Source organism: Pongo abelii, chromosome 13 (assembly GCF_028885655.2).
Source record: "Pongo abelii isolate AG06213 chromosome 13, NHGRI_mPonAbe1-v2.0_pri, whole genome shotgun sequence".
Taxonomy (NCBI): Eukaryota; Metazoa; Chordata; class Mammalia; order Primates; family Hominidae; genus Pongo; species Pongo abelii.
In genome coordinates, this window is record NC_071998.2 from 100973689 (window position 1) to 101000554 (window position 26866).

Sequence of the window (26866 nt, forward strand, 5' to 3'; positions counted from 1 at the left end):
TTATATAATTCTCTTATTCTGTGTCTTAAGATAAAATCCTCACATGTGGGAATTATCAGATAGCCTGTGGACCCTTATTCTCATGCAATGAGATGAATTATTTAGACAGATTCACTGGTCTCTGGTCAAAGCAAATAAATAGAATGCAAGAAAGTAGTTTTGGCATACATATATATTTTTAGAAGACTTACTCATTGCAATATTTAGGAGCATATAGTGAGCAACTCTACAAATTGGAATATCATCACTTTGTATATGGACCTTGAGCAAATTCTGTAATACAATAAAAGACCAAAGTATAAAATGGTAAAATACTAGCTGCTACATCCCAGTGATTAGGAAACCTCAAGACACTTTGAACTCCAGGCCAAATTAAACTCAGATGTATTTTTAAAACATCCTTAGCTATATGTAGTGTGGTGTAATAATTTCTAAGCATTACAAGTAGAACTAGTAAGCAATTTTTATAGCTATATTATTTTTGATGATTACAAAAGGAAAGAATGTATAATCATTGCAAAAACTAAATTAAAAAGTACAGCAAAATATAAAGAAAAAACATGTACTGTATACTTACCATTCAGATAGAACCCATGCAGAGGTATATCCTTCTATACTTTTTTCCCCGATATATTTCTGTAGATTAAGATATGTAACCGTTGTTCACAGGGCTCACCAACCTGTGGGTAAAATGAAATTATATTAACATTAGCATTGGAATAACATTAACCTTTACCTCTTTTTTATGTGGGTTCTTTTTAATTCCTGTACAAAAATTTATAATTTTTATAAAATCCCATGGAGCATTCTTTTGCTTTAGGATAACTGACTTTGAAGTCTTCCTTGAAAAGAATGTCTCCATCTCAAACTCTTAGCTATTATGTTTCTTATACTTCAATAGCATTAATTCATCTAGAATTTATTTACAGACGAGGTATGCAGTAGGAATATAACTTTACTTTTTACTGATGCTGAGCTGCTTGTCTCAATGTGATTTATTGATTAATTCATCCTTTCCCTCACTGATTTAAATGTCTTCTTTATCACCCACATATTTCTGACTTACATTTGAGTCTACCATTTATAGATTCTTTTTATTCCATTAATCTGCCCATTCCTATGCCAGTATCATTCTTGTTTAATCCCTATAGCTTTTTAATATATTGTAATATTTCATAAGACAAGAACTATCATTATTCTTTTGAAAAATTGTCTTGGCTTTTTATTTCATAGAAACAATTATTTACTTTTATTGTTTTTATAATGAGACTTGTGATGATATGGATTTTTTTAAAATAAATCAGCTACTATATCATACTAGAGCAGAAGGAATTTAATATTTCCTTCTGTCCCTTGGTTGAGTTGCCAGAAGTTTGTCTATTTTATTGGTCTGTTCAAAGTCCCAGCACAGAGTAGGCACTCAGTACCTACTGCAACATGAGTTCCTTGGAGACTGTCATATTTACAAAGGTTTGCCTGACAGAGTTGGCCCTGTCAGAATCAAATTGCTAATACCACGTCTTCAATACATAAACTGCCTTTGAATTACTTATTCATGAGCAGGGAACCCTCACTAGAGTTTTCTTCTAATCCAAGCTATAAAAATTGTCATTATATTTTGAAGACCACAGCCTTTTCTTCCAAGAAAGCTGAATGAAAAAAGATGAAAGGTTGAATTGTGACCCTGTGAAATATTTATTGGCAACCCACTAAGGTCATTTGCTGAAGAGCCTGAAGGTATCAGAAGACTTGCTACAAAGATATTACAGTGTCTTTCCCGGTTTTGAACATTTAGCACTAATTTTAGACTTTTCCTTGTTACTGGGATGTGTGAAAGGCTTATTTCGAATTTTAAAATATTGAACAGATAGGCACAGTACACAGTGTAAAGTAACCTTAGATCTCCTCCCTTGTTTCCATACCCAGAGCTTGAATGGAAGTTAAAACCTGATTTCTTCTATCAGAAGTCTTGGGTCGGCTTCTCCCTGTGTGGACTGAAGCATATAACAAAATCTCAAAACGAAACCAAGATCTTATTTATTGAGAGTCAAGAAAGAGAAAGGAAAGAGTGGGAAGGATAGGGGAAGGGGAAGAGGGACAGGACACAGATGAATGACTGAAAACACAAACACAGCTATTGCCTCATGCTGAGTTTAACCCATTTTCTGTTAGAAAACTGAATTTAGGTCAGGCATGGTGGCTCATGCCTGTAATCCCAACACTTTGGGAGGCCAAGGCGGGCAGATGACCTGAGGTCAGTAGTTCGAGACCAGCCTAGCCAACATGGCGAAACCCTATCTCTACTAAAAATACAAAAATTAGCTGGGCTACTTGGGAGGCTGAGGCAGGAGAATCACTTGAACCTGGGAGGTGGAGGTTTCAGTGAGCCAAGATCATGCCACTACACTCCAGCCTGAGTGACACAATGAGACTCCATCTCAAATAAAAAAAAAAGAAAAGAAAAGAAAAGAAAAGAAAATTGAATTTAGCCATATTCCAACCATCATCCACTAGAATAGCCAATATCAGCTTCAGCCAGATTACAAATGAATGAAAGATCCAGAGTTAAAAGTAAAATCATGAAAGTACACAAAGGAATCACAGGTGAATATTTTTATAGTGAGGGTAAGGAAGTCTTATCTATGTATGACATCAAAGCCAGAATGTGCAAGTAAAAAAGATTGCCAGATATGACTTTATAAAAATAACAAACATCTGACCAGGAAACAACTGGAGACTTATTACAAGTTCTGATTCACCTCCTACTTCCCCACTCTGCCCCACCCAGACTCTCCAGACATGCCTCACTATTTACCGGGGTCACCTCAAAAAGTGGTATCTAGGCTGGGCACAGTGGTTCATGCCTGTAATCCCAGTACTTGGGAGGCTGAGGTGGGAGGATCATTTGAACCTAGGAATTCGAGACCAGCCTGGGCAACATAGATTCCATCTCTACAAAAATAAAATAAAAAATAAAGGAAAGTAAGAAAAGTGACTTCATTGCAGTTACCTTAGCTGTAGATGAAAAACATTGGGTTAGATGATCTCTGTGATCTTTTTTTAGCTTTAGTGATCCAAGATTTTATATTTGCTAAAGTACAGTGTATGTGCATGATTTTCCAAGAATTCCTCACATGTCAGCCTCTGTGGATGAATAAAAGATACAGCCCTGACTGCGAGAACTCAGGGGCAAGTGGGGGAGAGAGAGCATCAATATGGAACCCACCATTAGAGGAGCTGAAAAATAGTTTTCCATGTTATGAAGTGGATCAGTGGCACCTGATGATTTTGTAAATCCTATTTGAGCAAAAAAGTAAAAAGGATTCTTGGGTGATCTTACACAGAGGCAAGATAGCAGAGTGTACCTCTTGGCTTCAAATCCCAGATCCACAGCTCACTCGATGTGATACCATGGATAAGTCAGTTAATGTTAGCACCTACCTCGTGGGATGCTTGTGAAAGTTAAGTGGATTTACATGTAAAGCACATAAAGCAGTAAGAGTTCTATAAGAATTATCATTATTGTCACCATCATCACCCAGTACTATGGCTGCAAATACCATTTATGTATATATGACTGCCAAATTGAGAATCCCAGTCTTCCATGTTCAACTGCTTTTCTGACATGTCCACTTAGATGGATGTCACTTTCATTTAGAAGCCTCTCAAACTTAACATGCCCAAAATGAAAGATTTTATTTTCTGCTTTTCTATCATTTGTTCTACTCTTCCCTGTCTCCAATTGATGATACCACTATTCACCCTTTCACTCAAACCAAATATCTGTGCATCACCCTAATCCTTCCCTTTTTCTCAGCCCACATCTAATCTATTACAAGTCACACTGATTCTACCTCCAGAATGTACCACCAGGCCTTTCGATTCTTCTGTCTGTCTTCTGTTTCATGCTAATATGCTCTGTCACTTGAACCATGCAATAAACTCCCATCACTTGTACTTTGTAATCCTGCCCCTTGCAATGTGTTCTTCCTATTGAGCTTAGAAGACACAGCAAACTCCTTAATAAGGCTACAGAATCCTACCTAATCTGGCCCCTGCCTTCTTCTCCATCTTCAGTTTGTTCTGCCCTCCCACCCCAACCTCACTTACTATGGTCCAGCCACTCGGGCATTTGTTCAGTTCTGCAAACACACCAAACTCTGTCCTACCACCAGGCTGGTACATTTGCCAGTCCCTCCACCTGGAACACCCCTCCGGATCTCAGATCTCAGCTCGAATGTTCAAGTCATCAGAGAGACCTTTCCCACTTTAAATGTCCTCCCCTTGTCCCTCTTTGTCACATTGTCCTGTCTACCTCTTCCTAGGCAGCATCATAGTCTGAAATTATCTTGCATCCTTGTTTATTGGGATGAAGGCTTGGGTGAGAGTAGGGACTTGCCTGTCTTCCTGAGCTGTGACTTCAGAGACTGGCAGAGTTCTTGGCACCTAGGAAAAGGTTAAGAGAGCCACTGCTCCTGAGTTGGGGACACAGAAGTAGAGGATGAGGAGTTCTTTTAGATTATGGTTTTTGACCAGCCATTGAGAAAGCTTGTGTATTGTTCAAGCATTTGGATAGTCATAGGTCCTCATGCTGTGCTACTCAAATCGTGGTCCTCAGTCTGGCATTGCCAATGACAGCATCACCTGGGAGCTTGTTAAAATTCAGACTCCCAGGCCTTATGCAAGACTTAGAGAATCTGCCTCTCCATGGGTGGATCCTGGAATCTGTGTCTTAGGAAATTCTCCTGGTGGTCCTTATGCATACTGAAGTTTGGGAAACTCAGTTCTTGCTTTTTGTTTTCCAAAGCTGGCCAGGCCAGTAGAGCAAGAAACAGATTTACTTTGGGAGTTCCCTCTGTCCTCCTTTCAGAAGCCCCTGTCAAGGTTCCCTTTGTCCAGCTGCCAGCTCCCCATCTGCTCCTTCCTTGTATTGACTTGCCATGGTGACATTCATTTGACAAATGTGAAGTTTGACAGTCCTTAGCACCTTGGGAGGAGTTCGAGACCAGCCTGGCCAACATGGTGAAACCCTATCTCTACTAAAGCTATGACACTATGTTAGCTATGATACTTTTTTTGATGTATGTTATTTAGACAATAAAGGCCACAAACAGAGAAAAGTTTTTTAATTTTTATTTTTTTATTTCTATTGAGCTCTGCTTCCACCAAATTCTGAAACACTGAGGCAGCCAATACAAGACAGCACAGTATAGGGGACCCTGTGCTTTGGATGGTGCACTCAGTGTACACCATTCCATTTGGAGACATGTTGGAGACAACATAAGGGGAATCTGGAGTCGGTTAAGGAAGCCTTTTGAATTGGTGATTTCCCCTGACAGCATGAGTTTGGAGCCAAGTAGAAAATCAACTATGCTTTTTTGGCTTCTTAAAAATGTCTAAACACCTTTGTGAAACAGGATTCTCTGAGACCAGGCCTACTGCCTTTTCCAGTTTTTTTTCTTTCTTTCTTTCTTTTTTTTTTTTTTTTTTTTTTTTGAGACAGAGTCATGCTCTGTCCCCCAGGTTGGAGTGCAGGGGCATGATCTTTGGCTCACTGCAACATCTGCTTCCTAGGTTCAAGCAATTCTCCTGCCTCAGCCTTCTGAGTAGCTGGGATTACAGGTGCTCGCCACCACACCCAGCTAATTTTTGTATTTTTAGTAGAAACGGTGTTTCACCATTTTGGCCAGGCTGGTCTCGAACTCCTGACCTCAGGTGATCCACCTGCCTTGGCCTCCCAAAGTGCTGGGATTACAGGCATGAGCCATGCACCCAGCCCCACTACTGCCTTTTTCTGTTGGAGCCTCTCTTCCTGGCTCCTCCTATTGGGATGTTCTTAATGATGTCATGCCTATATCAAGAAAAGAGATGGAAGTAGAGGGACATGCACCTCTGGGTGACCAGAGTCACCAGGCTGCTCTGGCCAGAGCTACCTGCTGATGGTGGCAGCTAAGTTTGTGAGAAGTGAGGGGCTAGACCCTTCATGTGGTAGCAGGAGGCACTGTGTGAAGAAGAGCAGAGAGAACATTCCAAGAGCAGCCACTTACATTGCAAGAAGACGTGGCTGCAGAGCATCCCTGCTGGTGTGGAGACAGCCAGGACTGTCCACGGCTGCCTTTCCAGAAGGGTCCACACCAATGCCAAGGCTTCCAGGATGTCTGTCCCCCAGAATCCTAAGGTTTTTACTATCTGTGGTTTGGTCACCTTTAGCACAGGAAGCACCCTGAAAGTGTGGTCCCTACCCCTCCCAAATAATTAGAGAGAAGGAAAGTTGAGAGTTTCCCAGTTCATCCATTTACTCATTGATTCTAGGGAATTGGGCTACAATTCCATTGACTGAATGAATAAATGGATGAATTGGGAAATTCTAGGTGACACAGTGAATGCGAAGGTGGATAAAGGACAGTCCCAGCCTTCCAGGAACCCACAGGCTACAGGGGGAACAGATGTAAAAAGAAAGAATTTGAGGATAGTATGAAAGGGCCATAGAGTATGTCTCAGAGCCAGTAGAGGTGGAAGGCTTCTCTGGTGGTATTTTACTTGTTCTTTCTTAGGTAAATAAAGCAGAGGCCAAGGGAACAGGATGAACAACAACAATAGTAAACATTTCTATAGTACTAAGTATGTGTGTGGCCCTTTTAGCCTATAAACTCCTTTAATCCTCATAACAACCCTCTGAGATGGGCACTGCTATTGTCTCCATTTTACAGATGAGAAAACTGAGGCTCAGTGAGGCAAAGGAGCCTGTCCAAGCTCACTCAACTGGTAAATGGCAGACTGGTTCCAGAGCTCAGGCTGTTAGCCACTGTTCAGCATGGCTTCTTGCAGTCTCTACCCTCTTCCTGAGAGTAAATTTCAGAGCCAAGTTATAGTTCAAGAAAAGCAAAGCAATAATCATTCTTCTACTTCAGAATTGCTACCAATGAACAATTTATTTTGTGCCTACACCAGATTAAATATCTGAATAAAAATATAAAAACATTAATTGATTAAAAAATGGCCTCTCATAATGTGCAAAACAGGGTCTGTCTGGGAAATTTTGATAGGTTTTTGTGGAGAACAATGGTTCTGAATTTTTTGTAGAAAGAGCAACCGATTTGCCCCACCCTTTTCCACTTTCCAATGGAAAAGAATCTCTGACAAAGCTTTGATAGGCAACCAACGTAAACAAATTGTACTGCACTCTTTTACACATGATTTTATATTATCAAACAATGCCCTATAATGTACAAACTGTACATTTTAATACCTACCCTGGTGGTAGATGCACACTGTTTATACAGAGCACATTCAACAGGCAGCATGTTACCAGTGATGCATAACTGTTTACGCATATTGGGGTGGGGGTGGCTCCTGTCTATAATCACTGTAACAGTATAGTTAGGATGTGAACAAACTCAAGTCTTTAAGCCTAATTCTTAAAAAGTTACAAGTCAAGTACCATAAATTTGCCTGTGTGCTGCAAGAGTAATCAAACAGATCTCTACAAACAATGATTTGTGGGTGGGGGGAGAGGGGAGGGATAGCATTAGGAGATATACCTAATGTTAAATGATGAGTTAACGGGTGCAGCACACCAACATGGCACGTGTATACATATGTAACAAACCTGCACGTTGTGCACACGTACCCTAAAACTTAAAGTATAATAAAAAAAAAGATTTGTAATGAAAAGGCAAGAATAACATCAATAAAAACAATGGTCACCTGAACCCACACTGATGATGTATTTTCAACACAGAGTCTATCCTGGAAGTGCAGGAATTCCAGGCTGATTGAACTAGCTCCTGGGCATGGAGCAGGGTGTCTACAGCACCAAATGACCCCTGAACTTCTCAATAGAATGGTGAATCAGGACCATTAGTGAAGTCTAACTTACTAATACTAAGTGTTGGTAATTTTTTTTTTTTTTTTTGAGACAGAGTTTCGCTCTTGTTGCCCAGGCTGGAGTGCAGTGGCATGATCTCAGCCCACTGCAACCTCTGCCTCCCAGGTTCAAGCGATTCTCCTGCCTCAGCCTCCCGAGTAGCTGGGATTACAGGCGCATGCCATCACACCTGGCTAATTTTGTGTTTTTAGTAGACATGGAGTTTCTCTATGTTGGTCAGGCTAGTCTCGAACTCCTGACCTCAGGTGATATGCCCGCCTCGGCCTCCAAAAGTGTTGGGATTACAGATGTAAGCCACCACGCCCGGCCCAGTGTTGGTAATTTTTAAAGACTCGTAGGTTCATAATAAAGTGCCCTTAATGCCGCATACAAATGAGGGCCTATGGAATTGTGCATCCTTTGCTCATGAGAGCTTCAGGGAGTCTGCTCCAAGCCTGCATTCCTGGCTCTCAGTTGTTAGAAGAGTTCTTTCCTTTCACCTTGCTCACCCTGCCTGATGAGATCAAATGAAATTCTGGACAGTGGTGATGCCAGGGAGCCAGGGAGCCAAAGAGCCAGGTCTTTATTCTGTGTTCGCTGGCTTAATAGCCATTGCTCCTGCTCTTCCTTTGGTTGCTTACTGTTTCTGGGAAGAATTGGTCATGTGCCCTGCATCCTCACTTGGTCCCCTCTGGTGACCACTGACCTGCCCATGGGCATGCTCACAGGTCCTCAGCCATTATGTACAGGGTTAGTAGCTGCTGCCGTCAGTCATCTAGGGACCATATAAGTGGAACTGGAATCAAAATTATCCTCTCGCATCTACCTCTCCTTGCTCTTCCTTTTAGGGAATTTCAACATGCTTTTTTCTTGAACTGTTTTCATTTCCCTTCTCAAAGCAGTAATTGCTGCCTCCAAACCATCGACCTGAAACAAAAGCTTTTTATTCCACTGTACTGTATCGTAGTACACTTGCAAACATGGGATGTATGGTTTTTTTGTTTGTTTGTTTGTTTGTTTTGACAGGGTCTCGTTCTATCACCCAGGCTGGAGTGCAGTGGCATGATCACAGCTCGCTGCAGCCTTGACCTACCTGGCTCTAGCGATCCTCCCACCTCAGCCTTCCCGAGTAGCTGGGACTACAGGCATGCACCACCACACCCAGCTAATTGTTTAATTTTTTGTAGAGACAAGGTCTCACTACGTTTCCCAAGTTGGTCTACAACTCCTGGAATCAAGCAATCCTCCTGCCTCAGCCTCCCAAAGTGTTGGGATTACAGACATCAGCCACTGTGCCCACCTAGGGGCATATGATTTTTATAACATTTGGAGATTATTGCTGAAGATGATTGGGAGTCATTAAAGAAGGGAGTCATTGAAGAAGAGTCTTGACAATCTTTTTAAAACACTTTAATATGGATCAGATATTAGGTGGTCGTAGGAAGTTAATTAAATTACAGTTGCATAGAAAAATGTTCTTAATTTTTAGAGACTCATACTGACATATTGTTGGGTAAAATACTGTTGTTATTTACTTTAAAATCATTTGATGAAAAATATATGGGAAAATATGGCAAAATGTTCATAATTGTTAAATCTAGATGAGGTTACATGGTCATTCATTATACAGTTCACTCTGTTTTTAATTTTTTTAATAATAGAAAATGATGTAGAAATAAATCTCTTTGGGTGTTGGTCTAGAGGGAAGTAGGCAGCCAAGTTAGTGAGGAGGTGAAGGCAGCGATTCAGGCAGCGCTGGTGAGGGGTGGAGCTAGAACAGCACCACTGCAGAGGGAGAAGACAGTGTGGACTGAAAAGTATAATCTTGTCTGTTGTCTTCCCTCACTCCCACAGTCCAAAGTGCTTCGGGAGAAATGGCTGCTGCAGGGCATACCCGCTGGAACTGCCGAAGAGGAGGAAGCCAGGAGGCGGCAGTCTGAAGAGGATGAGTTCAGAGTCAAGCAACTTGAAGATAACATTCAGAGGTAGGTGGCTTCCAGCCCGGGGAACCCCTGCTACAGTTTTTCGGTGCAGTAACCACTCCTCTCCTCTAGGTGGCCTTTCTCAATACTGTTAACCTTCTCCTGTACTTCAGAATTTTCTTCCTAAACAAAGCACGTTGATGTTGTTTAAACTTTTCCAGATGACCCAGAGTTATGACACAGAGTACTAATAATTTTTATTTTTATTTTTAACTTTTATTTTAAGTTTAGGGTACAAATACAGGTTTGTTACATAGGTAAACTTGTATCATGGGGATTTGTTTAACAGTTTATTTCGCCACCCAGGTATTAAGCCTAGTACCCGTTAGTTATTTTTGCTGATTCTCTCCCTCCTCCCTCCCTTCACCCTCCAAAAGGCCCCAGTGTGTGTTGTTCCCTTCTACGTGTCCGTATGTTCCATCATTAGTTCTCACTTATAAGTGAGAACATGCAATATTTAGTTTTCTGTTCCTGTGTTAGTTTGCTAAGGATAACGGCCTCTACCTCCATCCATGCCCCTACAAAGGACATGATCTCATCCTTTTTTGTGGCTGCAAAGAGTACTAATTATTGCACTGGGCTGTAATACAGCACAGTGATGGCTTCATGGGCCCACAAGGTGTTGTGAGCAGCTTGCCCCTTCACTAGGTGCTCCCTTTGAGTTCTTATATTAGCTTTCATCTTTTTCCTCCTTTGGATCAGGTTGTTAGCTGTTATTGCTGCTGTAGTGAGTCTGTTTTCAAATTTGCTGTATTTGGTCAATTCGAAATGGGAAAACTGTAGTCAACAGTCTTGGGATTGAAATGAAGAGTGCGGAAGTGCTGAGTGAGAGCACCTCTGTAGGTTATGTGCCCGTGCTCTAAAAATTAACTTTGTATTGTCTGCTTTCGCTGCTCAGAGAGTCGTTTCTTTATGGTTCTCAACCAGGATCTGATCACTTCAATCTGGGAGATAAGCAACCTGTCTGTGGGCAATAACTGGCCAGGCTCACACAAGAACAATAATGTAGGTTTTTACTTGGGAGCTATAGCCACTCCAGGTCCCAGGACACCTAGCCAGAGAGATATGAGAGGGATGGAAGGTGGTAAGCATAGATGCCTTAGAACAAAATCTATCCCTCCAACCCATCCCACCAAATTCTGCCTGAAATCTCACCATCTGGAGCTTCATCTCTGTCTTCTGAGCTTATGAGCTCTTTTTTTTTTTTTTTTTTTTTTAAGATGGAGTCTCGCTCTGTCACCAGGCTGGAGTACAGTGGCACAATCTTGGCTCACTGCAACCTCCGCCTCCTGGGTTCAAGCGATTCTTCTGCCTCAGCCTCCCGAGTAGCTGGGACTACAGGCGTGCACCACCACACCCAGATAATTTTTGTATTTTTAGTAGAGACGGGGTTTCACCATGTTGGCCAGGATAGTCTTGATCTCTTGACCTTGTGATCTGCTCGCCTCGGCCTCCCAAAGTGCTGGAATTACAGACATGAACCACCGCACCCGGCATGAGCTCTTTTAAAATACAAAGGGTAGTAGCTAAGCTGCTACCAGCCATTTATAACCAACAGCAAATTAAGACTCTGAGGGCACCTGTAATAGTGTCACTAAAGGGAAAAGCAAGCCGAGTAAATCCCAAAGGCATACGTCAGCCTATGTGCCTACTTTGCTTAGGTCCTCACGTGTCTTAAAGAGCTTTCAGAGCAGCTTGACTAAACATTGTGAAGGAAACTGGCCAAGAAAAAGTTTGGAGGGTTTGTGTGTACATATACGTATGTATACTCACACACACCTGTGTACATGCACATGCTTTTTCTTAGAATACAAAGGATAAAGGCTAAACTGTTACCAACCATTTATATCACACATATAGATATCATATACATATATGTAGAGAGAGAGTAGGTGTTATTATAGACAGAAGGCAGAAAGGATTTGGCAAATAGGGTAAAATTAGTTACATGACCTTTTCTATTTTTCTTTTTGTTTTTTTTTTAAGAGATGAGGTCTCACTCTGCTGTCCAGGCTGGACTGCAGTGGTGTGATCATAGCTCACTGCAGCCTCAAACTTCTGGACTTAAGCTATCCTCCGACCTCAGCCTCCTAAATAGCTGTGAATAAAAGTTCATGCCACTGTGCCTAGCATTTTTTTTTTTTTTTTTTTTTTGGTAGAGAAAGAGTCTCACTATGTTGCTTAGGCTGGTCTTGAACTTCTGGCTTCATGTGATTCTTCCCACTCAGCCTCCCAAAATGTTGGGATTACAGGTGTGAACCACCATGTCTGTCCTATTCTATTTTTCTTAAATGGCACTGGGAAACATGGTCTTCCAATCAAATTGGCAGTTTAACCTTGGCTTGAATGCAAATATGTTGTTATTATGGTCCAGTAGGTGGTAACTCGCACTTGTAGAATGAGCCATTGCATGTGGAGGCTAGAGTCTTAAACTGAGACTCAGTTTCTGGGTAAATTGACCATTGGAAGGAGGTGTTGTGACTTAGGGGCTGGTTTATTATTCAGGTGGTCATGACTATACTCAGAAAAAAGTTGTTAAAGTTCTTTTTATCCTTTATGTCCTTTACGTCAACGGAATAAAGAGCACACTCAATGTATGCAGGCAGTCTCGCCCATTTAGAGCTAGAATCCCAAGCCAGAGGAAGGAAATCACAATAGCCTACAGGGGTGGGTGGTGAGGCCTGGATTCAGGTACCATTTCTTCTGTCTTAGTCATGACTTTGGGCCAAATGGGCACTGGATATGTGCTGGGATGAGCTGTGCTCGCTGGAGCTGCTTTCTGTAGGAGCAGGACTGTGGTGAGCATCATTTCCTCTGCAGGGCCTCCTGAGGGAGGACTTTCTTCTACCCTGGAAGTCAGCTTCTGCTTCTCTTCATCTTGCTGGCATTTTCTCTACCACAATGGTTATTAGTGTCTTTAATCTTCAATCCCATGGGAAGAAACAGCTGTTATCTCTCTTCCCATAAAGGACACTCAGTCACCTAAGACATTTCCCTGTAGTTGAACATAGCTTAGTTCTCGCTCGCAGAATGACATTTGAATAGTTCTAAAGGCTCATTGCAAACATGAGCACCCTACGGTGTTACAAAGTCCCTGTGGATTGGCTGGCATGGCTCTGCTGATAGGGCTGAGCTCGCCTAAGTGACTCTAATCTGTATGTTGCCTGAGTCCGCTCTTGTTTACCCTGCACTAACAGGCTAACCATGATGCTGTCTCTTTCTGGCAATGGGAGAGGTACAAGAGGGCTGAGCAGAAACAAGGCCTAGGCTCAGACTGCCCACAAGCCATCTGCCAAACCAAGTCAATGAGCAAGCCCAAAACCAAGGGAAGAGACAGCCAGCCAACTTTTAGTGGAAGGAACACAGATCAGGGAAGGGTGAAGAATGGGGATGAATAATTCAGTCTTCCAGGAGCATGATTGTTGAATTGAAAACTGCAAGCATTCAGGAAAATGGACCGGCATTAGGGAAACTACAGAAAAGACATTTAAAAAGAAAGAGAACTGGCTGGGCACGGTGGCTCATGCCTGTAATCCCAGCACTTAGGGAGACCGAGGCAGGTGGATCACCTGAGGTCAGGAGTTCAAGACCAGCTTGCTCAACATGGCAAAACCCCATCTCTACTAAAAATACAAAAATTAGATGACTGTGGTGATGGGCGCCTGTAATCCCAGCTACTTGGGAGGTTGAGGCACGAAAATCGCTTGAACCCGGGAAGCGGAGGTTGCAGTGAGCTGAGATCATGCCACTGCACTCCAGCCTGGCAACAGAGTGAGACTACGTTTCAAAAAATAAAAATAAAAATAAAGAGAACTAACTAAATGCAAGAATGCAGAGAGGAAGGAAGAAAAGAGTAAGAGAGAATATAAGTGACTTCAAGATCAAATTTGCGATCTGATCTTTATATAATAGGAATCTTGAAAACTATAAGATCAGATGCAGAACCATTAAATAAAGGCATTTTAAGGGAAATCTTCATTACTCAAGGCAAAACATTAATCTGTAGATCTTTAGATTTGGGCCCACTAGTCTAAGTCACCCCCAGCAATCAATTAGATTCTCCTAAAGAGATACATAAACTGGTTGCAAACTATAAAGTATATTAGTACAGTTGTGCCCTGGAGGTATTTTCGTCCTTGTTGTTGAACTAAGAATAGCTTGAAGACACTGAAGGAGGAATAGAGAATAGTAACCAAAGAACAAGGAACATTTCTACAAAGAAAGACTAAGGGAAATTGGGTCATTTAGTTTAGATAACAAAAGGATAATGGTATCATAACTCAGAACTTCAAGTGTATGTAGGATCTAGGCCATGTCTTAATTCTTTATGTGCAGGCCATTTTGAATATGGCAAAGGCTTCAAATAAAGCATGCAAATTTCTACTTAGATGTCTATTTCCCTAGATACCTCCTAGAAGAAAGAACATAATCACCTTTTAATTCTTATTCTGTGATTCTTTACAGTGCCAGTAACTGTACAAGAAGTTCCAGGTTTACAGACTTTTTTTCCAAAATGTTATTTATAAATTGGTGGTGGTTTGGAAGGGTGAATGTTGTTCTTCTGCCAGAATTATTATATGTGGTGCTTCGCTTTTGAGGGCAGCCCCCGAAGAAGGAAGGAATGGAGGAAGGAAGGACGGAAAAATATAACTAGAATATTAAACCCTGGGCATTAGAATCACTTGAGAAGGTTTTTAAAAATAAGAATTACCAGGCCTCATTCTAGGAAATTTGGATTTAGTGATCCAAGTAAGGAGTCCTGTAATCTGTTTTTTAAAAGGGCGTTCCAGACAATTCTGTTGTATGGTCAGGTTCAAGAATGATTGCTGTAAATGGAAAAAAGGATAGACCATAAATGAAATCCCATTTTAATACCTAGAAACCCCCCAAGGAGAGTGGGAAGTAAATCATGTTTATAAGAAAACTGGCCTCACACACAAGGATAAAGGACAACCCAACCCTTGATTCAGACTGTTTCTGAGCCTTCCTACTTTGACCCAAGGATATGTGAAACCTGCTTTGGGGCTTCCTGTAGGTGAGAGTAGCTCTGGCTTAGAGCTGAAGTCTCTCCTCCGTAGGCCCCACAGTAGAGCTAAGCTTTCATTTGAAGTGGATTAGAAACAGCCTTGGTTTACCAGGCTAAAGATGATCCAGGTCAGGAAAACTGTCTACTTTACCAAAGGCCAGAAAACTCTACCATTCTTCCAAGATTTCTTGCTAAAATTCCAAGTAATGTGGTCTTGAAGGGGTGACACCAAAGCAGCTGCAAATGAAGAGGAAAACTCGACTGCCACAGTGGAGAAATGGATTGTCATTGTTTTGCACAGCTTTTCCTTGGGTGATGTCAGGATTATATTTTTGGCTCCCTGGAAACCAGAATTAAAATAGGCTAAATAAGATTGGAATTGTTGAAAGCAAAATCTGTAGACGTTTCCTTTCTTGAATTTTTTGAATGTCCACATCTTCTGTATGCTTTGCTTCTTGTTGGAGTGATGTATTGAGAAAGCCCAAGAGATTGTTTCTGGCTTGGGCCCATTGCCAGCCATTGTCCATGCCATTACTGTGTGTGGTGGGTCCCTGGAGGCCACATGTGGACCTCGGGTTGATACTCTTGGAGATTTTAGGTAGTTCGATCCACACTAGCCCTGTTTACTTCGTGTCTGCCCCAAGCATCAAGTCTTGTTGCTTACCTTGTCACTTTCCCACTTAAGATTCTCTTTCATTTCATTGGGTTTTACTAAAGTGTTTGAAATACAGGGTTTTTAACTTCCTTTGATTAGTGAGAAATATGGGGAAAATTTGTCTCCCAACCTTATCAGTTGGGGGCGGACCAACCCCAGTGAAGATGAGAAACTTCAGGGAGTATTAAATGAAAATGGGATGAGCTGTCACAAAGCCAGGGTGTTAATTCTAGCTCTGCTGATCATTTGCTGTGTGACCTTGGGTAAGTCTTTCACTCTCTCCAGTCTCAGTTTCCTCATATCTTCAGTGAGCCATCTCTCAGGATCTTCCAGCTCTGGTATTCTGAGTTTCTCTAATTTGACGAGTTGGTTAGAGATCTCTTTTCTCAACAGTGTACCTGTGCCAAGAAATGTTACTGTTATAGAAGGAAGTGGTTTTGGAAACAGGTCAGAGTGGAGGAAGGAGGTTAAGTTCTCAAAAAACAAAAGGCTAGGTATAAGTAACTGATTCATCACAGAGATGACTAATTCATCAGAACAGCTGTCTGTTCTAAAATATGTCACATCAAATATTCATTGAATAAAATATTGAAGTCTCAGTTGCTAACCTAGAGAGAGCCAAGCAGCTTTAAAAAAATCAGGATACAAGTGTACTTTTCATTTCCACATTGGACCTATAATTCTCTGAGTACCTGTGTGGGTCTCTGGTAAATACCAGAATTCACTTAATTTTCCATATTGTTAGGAAGCTCAAAGCCAAAGACGTAGAGACGTCAGACATAAGCATATGTATCTTATTAAGCTTCTGTATGTTATGTTGTGGGGTTTGGCAACCAAGAAGATGACAGTTACTTACAACTGTTCTAGAAAAGGCAACCACTGAAATGTTCATTGAAATCACAAAGGATGCTTGCTTGGGATTCATTGTGTTCTTCACATTTGCTATTTTTAACTCCGTGATTCACTGTTCTTTTGAGCAGGGAGGGGAGCACTCCACAGTGGCATTCCACATCTGTGCACTTCCAGCCGGGGTCCCCACCCCACGTTCAGCCACATTTGCAGCCCAATTATTGTTTCCATTCTTTTGTTTCCTTCCAAAATAAAACTATATATGCTATGTATACAGTAAACTATATAGTAGTGTCACTATATTGTGTAATATTTCCTGTTTTGTCACTCCCTTCTGGGTAGCGGCCTAGCTTTTCTGCCTCCATTTAATTCATTAATTTTCTAATTTAAGCCTCATAATACTGCCATGAGGTAGTGATGGTGATGATGATGACGAAGAGAGAAGAGAGGCACAGGAGGTGAAGTAACTTGCTGCCCCCTCCAAAAAAAATTCAATGGAAGGACATACAAGATGAATGAAAAAAAAAAAAAAAAAAGTGAAAGAGCAAGTATTTGAACGCAACTTTGCCTAATTCTAAAGCATGTTCTCAAAAATCCCAACAGAAGTTGTTATTTTAAGCTAAATTTTTTTGAGACCTCTGATATTGAGTGAAATTACACTAACGTGCACCTCGTGATGTAGGAGACGCACCATGACCCTGGAGGTGCAGGTCTTCAGCCTATTGTGGGTGGTCATCGTGATGGTGAGACTGCCCCCTTCAGGTTCTTTTATGAAGTGCAGGTTTCATTTTAGGCTTGGCTTCCTTCTGTCTCTTTTGGAAGCCCTTTGTTCCTGATTGCACTTTCTAGCCTGTGTACAGTCTAAACCTCTGCTGGAAACAGTGTGTGCTTCTGAAAAGGGCTCCAGTATAGCAAACTCACTAGAAAGCTGGACCTCAGAGCTTGACCAAACTTGGCTGGAGTCCTAGTTCTGTATTTACAAGTTGTTTGATCTTGGACAAGCCATATAAACTCTCTGGACTTAAGTGTCCTCGCCTGTACATTGGGGAAAACTATACCCACCTTGCAGTGCTGTTGTAATGTGTAGAGGTCAGGTGTGTTTGTGAAGTGCCAAGAACAGCAGGCTGTCAGTAAGAATAGTGCTGTTGGCTGGGCACGGTGGCTCATGCCTGTAATCCCAGCGCTTTGGGAGGCTGAGGCAGATGGATCACCTGAGGTCAGAAGTCCGAGACCAGCCTGGCCAACATAGTGAAACCTCTTCTCTACTAAAAATACAAAAAATTAGCCAGGCGTGGTTGCAGGCGCTTGTAATCCCAGCTACTCAGGAGGCTGAGGCAGGAGAATCACTTGAACCCGGGAGGCAGAGGTTGCAGTGAGCCAAGGTCGTGCCATTGCACTCCAGCCTGGGCATCAAGAGCAAAACTTTGCCTCCAAAAAAAAAAAAAAAAAAGAATAGTGCTGTTGTTATTGTTGTTTCTTCCATCCCCCTACAGCAGGGTTTCTTAACAGCTGTGCTATTGACATTTAGGGCTGGATAGTTATTTGTTGTGAGTGGCTGTCTTGAGTATTGCAAGATGTTTAGTAGCATCCCTGGCCTCTACCCAGTGGCTTCCAGGGGCACCATTGCCCTTTCTCAGTCATGATAATAAAACATGTCTCCAGACATTGCTGAATGTTGCCTTGGGGGACAAAATCTCTCTGAGATGAGAACTACTGCTCAAAAGCCTGGCATTATGTGTATTGATACTAAGATGAGAATCTCACCACCAAGTAGTTTCAGAATACGGAACCCTAAAAAGATTTATGAAGATAACATTAGTGATTCTCAGTGCAAAATGACAAAGTGTTTCAGTTACTTGAAAATATAGGGCTTCTCTTACGCACTGAGCCATGAAGGTCTGTTCAGAATTAAAAAGAAATAGTTGCTTTTTTGGTTTTTGCATTCAGTATTGTGCTGCTTTTGCAAAGGCAATAATTTTATGACAGTTCATAAAACCATAGAATCTTAGAGTATGCATAACTGACATGTTATGTGGATCAACTCCTATCTGATTCTTGAATTTGCAATGAACATAATGAGTGGGAGTCAAAAAACAGTCTCTCCCCAAAGCCTGAAAGTGACAGGAAACTCATTTATTTGCAAAATAAAACCCAAGTCTACACTGGAACAACTCTAATTAGTACAGAGGAAAGTTTTGTTCCCTGCAGCTCCTACCCTCTGTCTGGTCCCTGCCCTATCCTCCAAGGACCACACAGAAAAAGCCCTCTTCACTGACTGAAAAAATCTAGATGCTTAGGGTTTGTGGTCAGCTTTGCAAGCTGGCACAGGTAAGGGAGGAATCACTCTGAAATTGCAGTCCAGCATTTCAACATTTCATGTGTGTTACTTAGCAACAATAGCAGAAGGCCTGCCAGATGTACCAGAGTCATCGTGCCTCACTCGGGTTTTGTAGGATCCATTATAATCATCTCATTATTGGTCTGGCAAATTGGGTTTATAGTGCCCAGAACTATGAAAATAGTAGTTGAATTTCTTCCATACACTGAGGCCATGTAAGAGCCATATTTGGGAAATATATGCATTTCCCAGCCCTCAGAACAATTGCTGCAATGGAAGGAATTCTGCAAAGTCAACTTTTTTGGTAGCCGGTTCCAGGCTTTTTGGCCTATGATTGCCACACCCCAAGTTTTCTCTCTACAAAAAGCTTTGATAATAGTCTTTTTCCAATTTTAGGTCACCTTGCATAGCCCCTCTGGCTTGTAACGTGGTCATTTCCAACCCTTCTACATTCTTGATGGAATGAAAACATCAAGCTTCCTGTTGACATACTCTTCCACAGTTTTCATGAATTATGCATTTTGAAGGCAGCAGACAAGGTGGTGTCTCAGTCCTTTTCAGCGATTTTCCAGCATGGAGGTCTTATTTGGTGCCTCCATCACAAGGGCCCAGAGCCAAGATGATCTCTTTAGCACAATCCCCACTTTGTGTTTCCCCTTTTCACTGTGTAGGCCACAGGGAAGAGTACTGTGGGACCTGAGGCTGCTTGATGCTCATCAAGGCCCGCTTCCTCCAGCCTTCCCAGCTTCTCTTTCCCTCAGGTCTAGGCGTGGAGCCCTCCAGGACAGCGAATGGGTGATAAAATACACAAACTCTCTCTGATTATGGGATTTTGGCCCCTTAGCCAACGCATGCAAGGATGGTAGAAAAAACACTCATCTTCCTTCTACTATCCTAAAAGCAACTTCCGGCATCAAGAATTTTTTTGGATCTCTCATCCAAAGGTATAAACCTTAACAGTGGGAAATTCAGGCCAGGTGAGAGGAAAGGGTTACACACTAAGAGATGACTTAGGTTTGGGTAGGTTCATCAGGAGAGGTCATCCTGTCCTTGTTTTGAGAAACTCTTTTTAGCATACTTGGAGTACATGTTCAGTTAAACTTGCAAAGTGAAGAATCAGGGAATGGAGGCCTAAATGTGATTCACCTGAGGCCACACGCAGAGTGAGGAGATACCAGTGTGCTTCCTGCAGAAGCATCTCCCACATCTCTGCCAAGCCTTTTTATCTCCTTTGAAACAGAATCTCTAATGGAATAAACCGCTCCAGGGATCCTAGAGTCTTGTGTTTGTTCCTCCTATGCAGAAAGGCAAAGGAAAAAATTAAATAATATCTGAATACCACCTAGTGCACAGAGAGTACCTGTGAAATTACAGGGACGTTCAGCCAGCAAAGAATGTCCCCCTGGCCAGGGTGCCTGGAGGAAGGCTTTTAAGCATTACCATGCTGTGCAGCATGGGGCTGCCAGCTTGACCAGATTCTAGCTGGAAGGATCAGGCATCTTTAAAGACCAGTAGCATTCAGGGCCATTGCTGGGCCACATGACTCCTTTGTGCAATTAGAAAATGCAGTTCCACAGGGTAGGTACCACTTAGAAAGCCACTGGCTGGACTTCAGCTCCCTTTGTTCCCTTGTCTGGCATCTTGGGCAACAACGATCTGTACAAGCATGCACCATGGCCCTGCTGGCTTCTTGGTCTCCATGTGCCTCCTTCTTGTTGGTCATTAAGGTTATGCCATTTTCCCCCATTATTAAGTAATGTCAGTTAAGGCCTGAGGAGATGGAGAGGAAGATTTTTACAGGTCGCAGGGGAACACTGACATGTCACTCATCATTTTGTGTGTGTGTGTGTGTGAGACAGAGTCTCACTCACTCTGTAGCCAGGCTGGAGTGCATTGGCACAATCTCAGCTCACTGCAACCTCCATCTCCTGGGTTCAAGCGATTCTCTCCTGTCTCAGCCTCCTGAATAATTGGGAATACAGGCACCCGCCACCATGCCAGGCTAATTTTTGTATTTTTAGTAGCGATGGGGTTCCACCATGTCAGCCAGGCTGGCTTTGAACTCCTGACCTCAAGCGATCTGCCCACCTTGTCCTTCCAAAGTGCTGGGATTACAGATGTGAGTCCCCATGCCTGGCCATCACCCGTCAATTTTTAAATGGTGGAGTGGCTCCCATGATGGATGTTATGAAAGGGTCTATGGGTGCATATGAAAGGGAGTGATCATTACTACTCAGTCCAGGTAAAACTCCCTGGATGGAGGGTGAAGACAATGTGGTTTGAGTTGTTAGGTAAATGTTTCCTTATCATTTTTCATTATATGTTACATTTACATTCTGTTCATCCCTAAGATATAACTCCTTAAGATTACATCTCTCAGATGTAAACTCCACCAGAGTAAGGACTGTCTTGGTTACCTACTGTGTTCGTTTCCTGAGACTGATGTAACAAATTTCTACACGCTTCGTGGCTTAAAACAGCTCCAGAGGCCAGAAGTCCAAAATCAAGATACTGGCAGGGCTGTGCTTTCCCTAGAGCATCTAGGGGCAAATCCTTCCTTGCCTCTCTTAGCTTAGTGGGTCCAGACATTCCTTGGCTTGTGGTTGTGTTGCTCTAATCTCTGTCTTTGTCTTCACATGGGCTTCTCCTCTTGTCTCTGTGTCTTCTCCTTTGTCTCTTATAAAGACCCCTATCATTGGATTTAGGGCCCTCCTAAATAACTCAGGATGATCTCATCTCAAGATCCTTAATTACATCTACACAGACCCTTTTATCCAAATAAGATCATATTCATAGGTTCTGGGGGTTAGGATTTGGACATATCTTTCTGGGGCCATCATTCAGTGTACTATATCTGAGTGCCTAGATTACTGTTTGGCACCTAGGAGGTTGCTCAATAAATAGTTTTCAATTTAATTTATCTGTATCAGCCTTAGTTCATCCATAGGATTGCCATGAGGTTCAGAAACCATCATTTATATCCAGAGATGGTATAAGGCAGTGGTTAAGGGTATGAACATCTGCATAATACTTGCTGGGTTCAAGTTCAGAATCTCTGCTTGCTGCCTGTATAATTTGAGGCAAGTTCTTTAGCTTCTCTCTACTTCAGTTTCTTCTTCTATAAAAAGAAATAATAATAATAATAATAATAATAAAGATCAACTTGATTGGGGGGGGTGACTATTAAGTCAATATATGCAAAGAGTACCTAGAACTATCTTGGACTTGGTGCCCAATAGGTTTTGGCTTTTATTATAAAAATAAAAGAATGATATGACAATGTACAATATATGAACAATCTCAAATTGTTTGATTTTATCAGACTCCCTCTCCACTTTCAGAAACAGCTGAGAGGGCTGTCACTGCCCTGAGATTAGCATGGCATTCCAGAACTCAGCCCCGGCTGAGCATCCAGGTCCAAGGGTGCCTTGGAGGGATACACCTCACCTTTGCAGTCCAGGGCAGAGGAAGGCAGGGAGGCTAGGAGTGCAGCACTGAGAGAGGGGTAGCCACTGCCTTACAAAGCCAAGAAGCGTCCCATCTCCACAGCAGCTGTCAGTTCCTTCCTGCCCTGGGAACAGCTCTAATCTATCTGTTTACCACCTACCTGCCAGCCTTCAGCAGGAATTCCAGGACTGCTGGGCCTATCAGCTAAAGTAGAGGATGAAAAAGAACAAATCCAAAGGCAGAAGAAATAGGATAATATGATAGATGGATCTGACAAGAATCCAGACCAATTGTGGGCAGACCAAGTTGAAAAGGGTGAGAGGCTAGAGTTATCTCAGCAGGGGTTTCGTTTTGTTTTGTTTTGTTTTTTAAGACAGTCTCACTCTGTCGCCCAGGCTGGAATACATTGGTGTGATCTCAGCTCACTGCAACCTCTGCCTCCTGGGTTCGAGTGATTCTCACGTGCCTTAGCCTCCAGAGTAGCTGGGATTACAGTTGTGCGCCACTACACCCAGCTAATTTTTGTATTAACACCGTAGAGATGGGGTTTCACCGTGTTGGCCAGGGTAGTTTTGAACTCCTGAGCTCAAGTGATCCATCCACCTCAGCCTCCCAAAGTGCTGGGATTACAGGCATGAGGATTGTACCCAACCATCTCAGCAGTTATTTTAAAAAATGCTTAGCCTTCTGATGAGAACACATGGACACATGGTGGGGACAACAAACACTGGGGCCAGTCAAACACTGCAGGGAGGGAGATCATCAGGAAGAATAGCTGATACTTAGGTGGTGGGTTGATCTGTGCAGCAAGCCACCATGGTACATGTTCATCTATGTAACAAACCTGCACATCCTGCACATGTACCCCAGACTTTAAAATAGAAGTTGAAGAAAAAAAGAAGTTAACTTTTCTGCTTTCCAGTTGCTTATTTAAAAAAAAAAAAAAAAGCAGCATCTGGCTGGGTGTGGTGGCTTATGCCTGTAATCCCAGCACTTTGGGAGGCCGAGGCAAGTGGATCGCCTGAGGTCAGGAGTTTGAGACCAGCCTGATCAACATGATGAAACCCCGTCTCTACTAAAAATACAAAAAATTAGCTGGGCATAATGGCGGGCACCTATAATCCCAGCTACTCGGAAGGCTGAGGCAGGGAGAATTGCTTGAACCCAGGAGTCAGAGGTTGCAGTCAGCCAAGATCGCACCATTGCACTCCAGCCTGGGCAACAGAGCGAGACTCCATCTCAAAAAACAAACAAACAAACAAACAAAAATGCATCTAAGTTGTCTGAGTGATGTCCTGCTCAAGTCCATAGGAGACTTGCTTTATTACAGAAAAGTGGCCAAACCCAGTAATATTGAAAGTATGGTCCAGGGACTGCTTCTGGTCAGGCAACTGTTTATTACCAGTCTGTGACAAAGACAGAAATTGCCAGTAAGGTGTTTAGAAACTTTAATAGCAATATGATATCCCAGTGGTTGATCAATGGACCCATCTTACTCAATAGGGTGGAGACAAGTTTGAGTGTCATTGCACTCACGTGGTGAGCTACATGTGTCATGGGCTGAGTGCTAGTATTGGTCTGTGATGGATTGGGATCAGACCATTGTCCATGACCATAAAATCTTGAGCAATATTGCAGCAAGCCAAATGGCAAAGATGACTATGTGCCCCAAGACCACACTTTTTTTGCTTACTGTTTTTTTAAGAGAGACACGGCCTCACTCTGTTGCCCAGGCTGATCTTGAACTCCTCGGCTCAAGCAATCCTCCCATCTCAGCTTCCCAATGTACTGGGATTACAAGCATAAGCCACTGTGCCAAGCCTCCCTAAATGTTTAAATCTTGTCATTGCCACCATTCTGCAACATTTACCTTTGAATCTAGAAAAGAACTTGGAGTCTTTCTACTAGGCCTATCCCCACACCACTTCCCATCATAGAGGTGAAGAACCTGAGGCCAGGACAGGCCACAGGACTCTCAGAATGACACAGCCAGTCAGTGATTTTCCTGGCACAAAACCCAGTGTTCTTTCAAAGCTACCATTCTTTTCCTGTAACTAATGCAAAAGCAATTCTTAGCCCATGACAGGGAATCACAGATTCCAAATGAGTGCCCTCAGAATGATTGGTTTCCTTGAAAGCAGCTGTTTCATAAACATGACTTTGCGGGGGCATCTCAGGCCTTCCATGCAATGGAGACTGCTGGTCTTGGGGCTGCTCTGTTAAGCAAAGGATGGGAACCAAAGGTACTGACATTTTAATATTAGCCACACAGATGTCTTGGCTTGTAATCTGGAGAAAATCAGTCAGTGTCCCAGCTCAATCTGTAAATAGGAACGAGAATAAGATTTGCTCTCTCTCTCGGGACATCCTAAGAATTTTTGTCAGGCTAGAAGAGGCAGCCTGGAGAGATTTGTTTGATCTGGGAAAGCAGAAGTCAAACTTGGTTTTTCATTCGTTAAGATCCACTATGGTTAAAATGTGGTCAGAGGGCTCATTCAGCCTCCTACTTCAGGTCGAACTATACTTACTTTCTCTTACTTTTAAAGAAGGAAGGGAGATTCTGTAAATGAGTGGCTTTTCTTTTAGTCAGTGCTGTCATATGCCATGACAATATTGTGTTTAAGTCTGTTCTCACAGTGCTAATAAAGACATACCTGAGACTGGGTAATTTATAATGGAAAGAGGTTTAATTGACTCACAGTTTAGCATGGCTGGGGAGGTTTCAGGAAACTTACAATCATGGCAGAAGGGGAAGCAAACATATCCTTCTTTACATGGCAGCAGCAAGGAGAAGCGCTGATCATAAGGGGGGAAAATCTCCTTATGACTCATGCCTGTAATCCCAGCACTTTGGGAGGCCGAGGCAGGTGGATCGCCTGAGGTCAGGAGTTTGAGACCAGCCTGGTCAACATGATGAAACCCCGTCTCTACTAAAAATACAAAAAATTAGCTGGGCATGGTGGCAGGCGCCTGTAATCTCAGCTACTTGGGAGGCTGAGGCAGGAGAATTGCTTGAACCTGGGAGGCGGAAGTTGCAGTGAGCTGGGATCACACCATTGCACTCCGGCCTGGGCAACAAGAGTGAAACTCCGTCTCAAAAAAAAAAAAAAAGAAAGAAAGAAAGAAAGAAAAAGAAACCATTAGATCTCATGAGAACTCACTATCACGAGAACAGTATGAGGGTAACCGCTCCCAGGATTCAATTACCTCCCTACCAGGTCCCTCCCATGACACATGGGGATTATGGGAACTATAATTCAAGATGAGATTTGGGTGGGGACACAATGAAACCATATCAAATATTAATAGAGTCTGGCAGGGTGGAAGCATGACTTCATACTGGTGGTGAGTCAGAAGGGGCATCTTCATATTTTAAGGAAGGTGGCACTTAGATTCCAAGTGTGTCCTGTGTGCAGTGGAGTCATATGCAGCTCTAATAAAGAACATTATTCAGGCCAGGCATAGTGGCTCATGCCTGTAGTCCCAGTTTGTTGGCAGCCTGAGGCGTGAAGATTGCTTGAGCCCAGGAGTTCAAGACCAGCCTGGGCAACATAGTGAGACCTCATCTCTACAAAAAATACAAAAATTAGCCAAGCGTGGTGGTACATGCCTCTCGTCCCAGCTACTCGGGAGGCTGAGGTGGGAGGATCACTTAAGTCCAGGAGTTTGAGTCTGCAGTGAGCTATGATCATGCCAATGCACTCCAGCCTGGACAACAGAGTGAGGCCCTGTCTCCAAAAAATAATTGATCATTTAATTTAAATGTTCAAAAGAACATTATGCAGATGCTTCTCAGGCTTCTCTTCAGATGGCGAAATATCACTGGTTTTCAAATATCCTAACTGAAATGTTCAGTTCCAGCCATCTTTTGCTTCATCCAGTAATTAGTTCCAAGTTTTTTTTGCCTCTCTTTAGATGTGAATCCCATGCTAGGTAACAAATTATAGTGACAGGAAAATGTGGATTTTTCCATAAAGTTTAAATATTCACCACTCAACGTTTTAGCAGAAAGCTCTGGGACCAACCTAGCATAAGTATAGAGTTGAGGGTTAAGAGTAAACATTCTTCGCTTCGTCACTTATGTGGCCTTGAACCAATTAGTTAAGATTTTGTGCCTCATTTTCCTCGTCTGCAAAATGGAAATAATCATAAGGTATACTTTGGGGGTTAGTGTGAGGGGCAAATGGGTTAACATGTATAAATTGCTTAAAATAGTATTTGGCAGCCAGGCTTGGTGGCTCATGCCTGTAATCCCAGCACTTTGGGAGGCTGAGGCAGGTGGATCACGAGTTCTGGAGTTCAAGACCAGCCTGGCTAAGATGGTGAAACCCCATCTCTACTAAAAATACAAAAATTAGCCGGGCATGGTGGCGGGTGCCTGTAATCCCAGCTACTCGGGAGGCTGAGGCAGAGAATTGCTTGAACCCCGGAGGCAGAGGTTGCAGTGAGCCAAGATTGCATCACTGCACTCCAGCCTGGGCAACAGAGGGAGACTCCATCTCAAAAAGAAAAAAAAATAATATTTGACAATGTTCATAGCTGCTGTTATTATCATGACCCAAATGCTATATTTGCTTCAAGTAAATGGAATGATTCTCAGACCAAATTTTTTCACTAGCCATTTATTAGAAGGAGGTTTCATGTAATTCTGAATTATGCTCCGAATCATATTCACTTCATTCAATATGAAAAGCAAGTATAG

General features: G+C 42.5%; 1 protein-coding gene across 6 annotated transcripts in view; it reads left to right on the forward strand.

Annotated features, from left to right (window-relative positions):
* PALM2AKAP2 (PALM2 and AKAP2 fusion) overlaps positions 1-26866 on the forward strand; it is a 546014-nt gene that overhangs the window by 243550 nt on the left and 275598 nt on the right. For all 6 annotated transcript variants that reach the window (NM_001204125.2, XM_054519582.2, XM_054519580.2 and 3 more), the window contains 1 exon segment: positions 9722-9852. In NM_001204125.2, the coding sequence (NP_001191054.1) occupies positions 9722-9852 (131 nt within the window).